Consider the following 9,461-nt stretch of genomic DNA (forward strand, 5'->3'; position numbering starts at 1 on the left):
TATGTATGCACAGGCTAGTTGTTTCAATGAATTCCGAAGAGACATATGAAGTTATATGGATTAGGGTACCCTGTTTAACGTTGACCTGGCAAACATAGCAGCTTTTCAATGACATGGCAAATTATGACGCCAAACTTTTCGAATCGAACAAATTAATTAATCCAAGTGGACCACTGTGAAAACAGTTCAAAGGCAAAACAACTCGATCTTCCGCTACTGCTTTCCTTTCAGCACCACCACGTAATCAGCACTGAAGACGAGTGTCCGGTGCTTCTTACAAAGACCGATAAACGGACATGGTGTAAGGCAATAACTCAAAGCAATAACTCAAACTATTTACAATTTGGGAAAAAAGCTACGCCTACATGCCCTACCAATCTGGACATGCTTTTCAATACACCGTAACATCGATGTGAAGTTGGATCATGAAATGAAAACAGTGAAACAGAAAGATAACTTTGTGGACTAAGGTTACTGAAACAAATCATGCGGAGCTACAATGACCAACTAATAACGGTTACTAGTCCAAACTTTTGTTGATATTGGCCCCTAAGGGGAATTGTGAAAAGCAAACGAAGTACAAAGAACAAAACATATCTGACAAGTCAGATTATTGACATGATCACATGCAACTGAAAGAAAGCAAAGACGAGCTAACCAAAGATGATGTTATTGATGTTGACATGACATGCCCGAATACTGGTCTGGGAATGGAATCAATCCCTATTGATCCAACTAATATTGCCAGCCTATATCACAAAGAATTTAACTCAGTTCTAGAAAAAATATAGACCAAGGTTTTAAATTAGTAATTTCATGGAGGAAACAGCGCTCTTACCGTCAACAGCCATACTCGGTCTCAATGTGAATCTCTCCGTGGCTGCCTCAGCAATCGTCTCCCATTGCTTTCTTGCTTGTTGGCTGGCTGGCAGAGATTGTGGACTCCGCGTGTGTGTAGATGTGTTTCAGGCTCGGTGTGGGTACGGACAAACAAGAGCACGCCTTCCCCTCTGACCGTTTGTTCTCCGTAGCCTGCTGCTGCCCAACTACGTTTTTAACTCCTCCCTCTTTTCCTACCTGATCGCGCCCAGAGCACAAAGGTCAGCAACGAACGCACGAGTCCCCTGGCTTTAATAAACCTACATACTATGCTGTAGGATGAAACATTAAACTTTTTATATATTTTTACTTGGCTATACGAGTGACAGTGAAAGCTATCAGTTAAGGGTAAAGCCTATAGGTAGACCATCCTACTGCAAAACCTTGTTCACTTTTTGGAATATAAAGCATTTTTTCTCTACTAAATCATTTGCTGCTATTACTAAAATAGTAGCCTGGCAAGGCCATATCTCCAAATCTCTTTTTGCCTCCCTGGATGTCTGCAAACTATTGTATTTGAAAATCGGTTTCAAATGCCTAGCTCCATGCACTAAGATTTCTATTTGATGTTAGATTTCTAGAAACCTCTGTGAAGGTGTGGTTAGTGTTCATTATATATAATATATTTCGGAGAGTTTTCAGTTCCATATGCTAGTTTGCAACATTGCATAATGTTAAAAGTAGTATGAGCATACTCCACTATTAGTTTGCAGACGGGTCATTATGACAACCAGATTGTGACCAATATTTGAAGATATAGCTCACCCACTGAAATAAACACACATTTCTTCGACACCAACCACATCCCAAAAACCTGCATGCCATGTTTGCTACCACCCCCTGTTGATAATGCTACAGGGCAATCACTAACAGTGGCTGCCAGTTGGAAGCAACTAATTGTTGGTAAGCACCTGAAACAGCAGTCTTTAGTGCTTCATACCATGTCGTTATCCCATTAACTAAGGTAATGGGCATGTACTATTGTTGAACACTTACGCTAATTTCGATTAATGTGCGATTTATACATTGTTCACCGGTATGTTTGTATATTGTTCACAGTTAAATTATCTCCCAGCTGTTGTTGTAAGCTACAATATGTAACAAGTTAGCTTAGCCATTAGGTGGAAAGTCAGAGCCCAGAGTAAGACTATGATGTCACATTGACCTTGATTACCTCACAGAGTGTGGCCTGGCCTAAGAAGCTACTAAGACAGCAATGTGTTAAACAATACAAAACATAAGCTATTTGAAATTAAAATATTTCCATAAAGAATAACCAAACAATTGGAACAGACATTTATCCCAGGCATCCAGTTATTCCAGTAATTAGAACTGTCTGATCACAGAGAACATCTGGGCCTGGTTGTTCGTCAGCAGGATTCACAACTCCTAATGAAGGACATCAGAGGGGGGAAAAGTAAAAAAACAGGAGAGTCGAATGAAAGCCCTCAGCTTCATATGGCAGCTGCGTTGAGTCTGGGTGCAAACCAAAGACTTGCACCAAAGCTCCGCACATAAACAGTCAGACACCGCCTTCCGCTGTCTCTCTATCTCTCTCTCTCTTTCTCTGTCTTTCTCTGTGTGTGTGTGTGACTACAACATTGCTGGATGAAGAGCGGTGGGATTCCCTGAACTACAAAGGGCACAAGAAAGACAACGTGGAAAGTGTCTGTTTCGGTGTAATCTCCTCACTCAGCGTGTTCATTGACACTGTGGGTTCTCAGATGTAAGGAGCCAACTTGAGTGTCTGTGTTGTTATTTCTTCGTACAGCCCAGTGATCTGAGTTTTGGAGGCTTCAAGGAATGGGAGTGTCTATAAGAGAAGAGACTAGGTGAAGAGACCAGTTCAGCGTAAGGCAAACAACACCAAGAAAAGTTCTGGCTCTCTCATTAAGACCAGACGTGCCCTCACTCTCATGAACACTCGCTACTCATGCCCTAACATACACACATATTTGAAATGCTTTATTTGAGGGGACAAGTTACATTGGAGTGTGGATTGTGGGAAGCTAGGTTACCACAGCCCTCACAGTGTGGCTTCCAGTGACCACTGACATGGAGCATGGCGTCGCCTTCGATATCAAACCGAGGGTATGGTATAGCCATGCAAAGTAGTGGTCAAGTTAATTAACCCCTTCCAGAATACCCCACCCCCCACAACAAAGTTGATTTTGGGACACCAAAGGACTTATTATCTTCTACATTTAACTAATTTCCCCTGACAGTCTGTGTGAGGAAGGTCTGACTCACCTCACCGGCGATCAGGTTTCGAAAAGTAGGACATTTCTGGAAATAAACAAGTCTTTAAGGACAATAACCATTCACAAAATGGGCCATGGTTTATAAGGTATCAGAGTGCTAAACGAAGGACTGAATGGACTTGTCCATAATAAGGCTGTGCATAAGGAAGCGTTAGTTAGGAACACCCCTTTTTACACGGCTTCAGGAGGTGACAATTAGAACGTCACCACTGCCTGGCCCAGAGGGACATCACACGCGTCTCCAACTTAGATGTTGAACCGCCATCCTGTGTCCGATCTCATCCTCCGTCGGGCAAGGTTGTCCTGTAACTACCAGACGGCCCATTAAACTTTCATCACAACATGTTTTCCCTTACAGCCGCTCGTGCTCATGCCAATGGTCCTCTGCTCCGTTGCCGTGACAACGTCCAACCGCTACCAAAGGGGAGAGTAGGGTTCACCCGCGGTGGTACGGGCATAGTGGGGCCTTTGATAAGATCCCAGCATTTCAGCACCGACCACGGTGTGGAGAAGGTTGGCACCCAGTTCTGTTAGCCACACCATCTTTTGTGTCTTTCTGGTCATACAGATCTGGCCACCAAGCTAAGTCGCACTGTGAATGGGGGGAGATACATCAAGAAGCTAGACAAGGTGAGGATATACCAGGTTTGATTCAGGAAAGTTTCAGTTTTTTTTATTTCCACAGACACAGACACACACACACACACACAAGTTGAGCCCAAACCCTCTTCTAAAAGAGACGTGTTCCCAATTTCTATTTATTCAGAGAGTGCAGTGGAAGATGACAGAACCCATTTAAGAGATATATGTCTCAACCTCCCCAACCCTCACCCCGCACTCTCCTACTGTGTGTGTTTTTTATATGTGTGTTTGTGTGTGTGTGTGTGTGTGTGTGTCTGTGTGTGCTACGAAGATGGGACAGAGGGGTCTTTCTCATTCCACTGACAAGCCTGTTCCAAGCCTCGCTCTTATGCAAATTCATAAGCTTAAAGATTCATTCCCGGGATCCCGGAACATATCAAAACTCATTTGTGAAATATTGGTGATGTAGTATTCACTTAGATGACACACAAATAAAACGGGAACCCGTTTTGCCTCATGAGAATGACTTTCACACCTACTGGCTGAATTTATACAAAACCTCCAGAGTGTGTCTTTGTTAGACAGCGAATCCATGCCTTGCACTAAACATGTGCAAATCACAAACAGAAACATGCACTCTCTATGCGTATCTTTCATGTTCATTTCAGTGGACAGAGCCGAGGTCTTTTGTTCCCCTGTAGAGCCGGTTCCTCTTCTGCATGGCAACATTCTGCCCAGCAGTGGACAGAGAACCCGATGCATCCGGACAACATTTGCTTCCTCTGATAAGTTGAGGAGCAATAAAATATTTTAGAGAAATGGCAGGATTGTAACATTTCTCTGTAAGGTCAAATACACAGGGACAGTCAACATAACCCATGCAACAAGACAGAAGAATGAACAGACACAAATCTAGACAGAGACTATGACTGATCGAAATACAACTGAATGCATTTGCTGAAACCTTTACCCAGAGCCGCGACTGCAACATTTACTATGTCAGACGGATCCTGTCATGGGGAATCAAACCCGCAACCCTGGTGTTGTAAGGGCTAGGTAGTCACATACACAGGACTTGTATGTACAATTTCATCTGTCTGTTTTGATGTCATTCCTATGGGCGGCAGAACTTGCCATCCTATTCTTGCAGTCTTATCTCTGTCATTTCTTTCTGTTTAGTTTTCCACATCTCCCTTTTCCCCCGTGACAACCAGCCAAGATACGCCTGTAAATCAAATTCTGCCCATCTAGGGTATAATTGAAATTGGAATGGGAGGAATGTGTAGACAGAGAATATGGGTGAAAGGGGTAAAGAGAGAAAGATATGACAGACAATTGCATTGTTTCTTTAGGCCTTTTTTTTTTTTAAAGAAGAAAAATAACTACTGTATTTTATTCTGTCAATCTCCTCCCCCAGGACGACGACTGCTTCAGTAACAGACGGATGCTATTTCTGTCCATCTCCTCTTTGACTCTCTCTCTCCATCCTCTGCCTCTCTTTCACTCTTCCGCAATGTCTTCATTTTGCCAACTTCCAGATGCTTGACCTCTCCTTCCTCCCATGCTCCCTTTCACTCATGTCTTCTTTCCTCTTTCTCTATTAATCGCATCCTAACTGCTTCTCTTTCTCCCCATCTCTCAGCCTTTCTCTCCCTCCCTCCCTCCCTCCCTCCCTCCCTCCCTCCCGCCTGTCCAGTTAGGGCCAGTGTTGTGCTGTGCCTGTCCAAACTCATCAGATAATGCCTGGAAGCATTCTGCTCTTCACTGTCCACTTCTTCCCATTGAGGAAAATAAGAGCAGAGACTCCATGTCAGTCAGATCCGTCATGTCAGATGAACTGCAGCACGGGGCTTCTGCAGGCAGCCAGTTCAGGTGAACGACAACCAGTCAATAAGCTAATTTAACTGCTCGGTTTTCTCCCCTGAATAAAACCTATGAGGAGAGATATAAACTTTAGCTCTGAAGTAAATTAGCTCTGAAAGGTATAATCCATAACCGTGCATGAGCGGGCTGGCTGGATGCATTGAAAAGAGGCTGTGGAAAATTTCCCAACCATGGGTTCCCAACCTTTTCCTAAATGGCCCTCCATTTCACATTTTAAAATGACTTCCCAAGCCAAGTCCTATTTTTTGGACTGAGATACTGAATGTCATAGAAACAAACTAAAAACATTCCCATTAGAGTCTTCTGTTGGCAATTTTCAATTAGTCTTCTGTTGGCCTAAATAAGTGACAATGTATGTTGTTATGGGTTGGTGTTCAAATGAAACATCTATTATTCTTTATTGCTTTATTGTCAAAAAGAATAACACATCCTACATTCCTCCTCAAGTGTACAGTAAAGTGTATATAGAACCATCATGTAGTAAATATCTGTCGTATTAGTCCAAACAACCAAAGTGACCTTACATCCCTGCGGAGACACGGAGAGTTAATGAGTTAGCTAATGAGTGAGAGAGAGCAAGAGACAGTCAGACAAACATGGAGACAGAGAGGGAGACAGAGAGATTAAAAGGTCATCGGTTAAAACCAATTATAGACACTGCAATTAGCCAAATGAATGATGTTCAATATGATTGACCCGTTTATATCCCTGTCATGGTAGTTATTTCATGTATTGGCATTGAGAGCAGAAGATCCATTACCCCTGTCTCCTCTGTTGTCTTTCAGTGTTATGCATACAGTCAAGTTAATGCTCTGTCCTTATTGGAAGCTTTGTTATCGCGCCAAACTTAGTGAAGCAAATTTATGAAGCTTAATACTTGGGTATAACATCTGTGAATAGTATAATTTGTAAGACTCTATGAGAAGTGGATAGAAGAGTGAAATTCTGTTGTCCTCTTCCAAGGGCACCACTCTTTTTTTCTTCACCATTAACACTAATCATTGGGTAATGCTTAATTAGCTATGTGCAATTGGAATGAAAAGGCACATAAAGAGGCCATGTTGAATTGAGATACCGTTATTGAGTTATTGGATAAAAGAGAAACAAATATTTAAAACATTTCAAGTAAAGTTGGTGAGCTTGAATGGTTCAAGAGATATTGTGTTATGGTCAGTCAACGCTGATTATGCAAATATATGCAAAGTGTTGTAGTTACAGTTGTTACACGTTGAGGATGTGTAAGTCGGCATAACATAAACATGCCAAAAGTTGGTTTGGTCTCTCTAGCTTGAACTGTTCAAAAGATAGTGTTTTAGAATGTATTAACATAAATTATGCAAATGTATGCACATTAATATCTTTATATTTTCATATACACTATTCTTTTCCAACTTTTTTGGAAAGTGGTTATCTTATTTGGAAAGTTGGTAATTTGTAAAAAGTTGTGTTTTGCATTCAACAGTGAAGTTTTAAAGCTGATGATGTCAAAATGGGAGTGATAGAGTCCTCGGGAATCCAACTGAAGTCAACGTAAAAGTGTCATAAATGTCAATATTTAAAAAATATAAAAGGTGTCAAAAAGTGGTCTAAAAGAACCTCATTGCCGACCATCTGACACATTTTAAAGTGTTTGTAGCTTAAACAATGACAGGGGAGTAGCGGTTCAAAGAACAATAAGAAGACATTGATTTTCACTTGAAAGTAAAGTTGCTGGGCTTGCTTTTACTCCTTAAAAATAAAAACATGGTTTAAGATTTTGAAGTTGGGATAGCATAACCATGCAAAACAGAATGAGTTTTTCTGTCTCTCGCTTGAACGTTTAAAGAGATATTGTAAGTGTGTTCATCTATCTTAATTATGTAAATAGTAGTAATAATTGATGAAGGATTTGAGAATATTCAATTGCTATGGTTTGGTCTTAAAACTTAAACAGTTCAATAATATGCAAATGTATGCATGGTAATATAGTCAAAGTTGATACATGTTTAGGAATGTTATGTTTGCATAGCCTAAACAAGAGAAAAACAATTGGTTTGATCTCTATAGCTTGAGGTCCAACATATTTTTATGGTAAATACAAATAATTTCCTTTCTGTGTTGCGTCTAATTTCAATAATTAATCACAGATTAAATTAGTATTACAACATGAGCTCACACTGAGAAGAAGTGAGAGAATACCTATGTATGTACATGTGTTTGCAATCCATCAGCTGGGCCTGATTTGTGTGACCCATTTGCACGGCAGGAGAATTGAATTGACCGCCTGGTTCTCCCATCCTCCCACCCTCGCCTTGTGGATAGACTACAAAGTGTACCGACAGCTCCCTCAATCAATAGAGCTTAAATTGAATCTGTGATTGGTTTGGGACAGACTGTCCCTGTGTAACCCTAACCCTACAAATTCAACCCCATTCACCCATCGACACAAAGTCCACGTCTCAAATGACCATCAATGCCAATCGATAAGCGGCGCACTAAATCCTTTTTTTCGTTGTGAGTCCATGGACACCTACAGTCCTTCTAATTGTCTGTACAGTGGAAATGTATTTGACAGGGGGGAAGGGACCAGTGTGTTGGACAACAATGGGAGATTGATTGATTGCCCCTCCCAAGTAAAATGTGACAGCCGGAGAGGATGGATAGTGCAGTGATCTGGACAGTTGCGTGGGACTCCTTAGCACTGACCATGTTGGTGAAATGGGTCAAAAGGCAGTCCCGCGCTGGGGTAGTTGGAAGAAAAGCCTGCATGAATGGACACGCACAAACACGCACGCACAAGAGAATATGCACATAGACATCCACACATGATCTCAGAATTAGTCACGCACACGTTTTTAGAAATTGGAACAAGATGCCGGATGAAGATTACCTGGTTGATGGTAACAAGCTGAATAAGGTCTACCAGTGTGTATGTATGCATGTGAGTTGCCTTGGCTGTGAACATTCAAAACAACCCCCAAAATCATCAGCATATTATAAACCTCTGTGGTGACTCTCAGGTCAATCCAGGTTTACGTTTTACATAATGTATGAGGCTACAAAGTACTTTCTCTCTCTCTCAGTCCTTCCCTATATCTTCGTCCCTGTTATGAGATATAGGGTCCGTGGTGCAAAAATGGGAAACTTTTTTTTCGCTCAGCCTATATACAGTATACAATTAAAGGTACCCCATTTTTCTCCTCTCTATATTTTGTGATGTCCAATTTGCAGTTATGGCCGTAGATCTTAAAATCCACAATAGTTGGGAGAGCTGAAGTTCAAGATGCGTGTCCTCCTTTCGGGAACTTGCACAGCGTATCTACAAGGAGTCACCAGAGCAGAGCTGTCCGACATCCAACGATCCACTCCAGGTGTAGCTGTGTCAATACCTATTGACCCCTGTTGGACCACCGGGCACTGCTGTTATGCAGCAACCGGGATTTGAACACTTAACTTGGACCACAGCTCTGTGCACAGGCACCATTCTCTCCTCCGTTTGTTCTTTCAATTCATTACTGTTGACAGGAAGTGTTGCCAAGTGTTCCACAACAGGAGTACCACATCAAAGGAAAAGAAGAAGATCCTGAGCTAGACCCCCCTCCTCGAACCACCACCACCAGATCCACATAATCATTGACACTCTCTGATGTCTCCCATTGAGAGCCACCTCTATATCAGGCTCTGTGTTGATTTAATTGTGCCTCTGTGTGTTGTGTCTGTGTCTGTTTTTTGGGACTGATGCAGTTCTCTTTTCTCTTCCCATTTTCCTGAAGTCATGAGCATTCAAATGAGAGTGACAAGGATACATTATAATGGACCCCTGCACCAACAGGATGGGTATTGTTCTTTTATTCATCCTGTGGTGTGTGTGTGTGT

The 9,461-nt window shown here is 41.8% G+C and overlaps 1 protein-coding gene across 1 annotated transcript in view; it reads right to left on the reverse strand.

Moving 5' to 3' along the window:
* samd10b (sterile alpha motif domain containing 10b) overlaps positions 1-994 on the reverse strand; it is a 56,892-nt gene extending 55,898 nt beyond the window's left edge. The window contains exon 1 of the mRNA XM_010875824.3: positions 839-994. Within this exon, the coding sequence (XP_010874126.1) occupies positions 839-851 (13 nt within the window). The 5' untranslated portion in view covers positions 852-994. The remainder of the gene's footprint in view (positions 1-838) is intronic.
* Positions 995-9,461: the final 8,467 nt, after the last annotated feature.

This window comes from Esox lucius, chromosome 12 (assembly GCF_011004845.1).
Source record: "Esox lucius isolate fEsoLuc1 chromosome 12, fEsoLuc1.pri, whole genome shotgun sequence".
Lineage (NCBI taxonomy): Eukaryota > Metazoa > Chordata > Actinopteri > Esociformes > Esocidae > Esox > Esox lucius.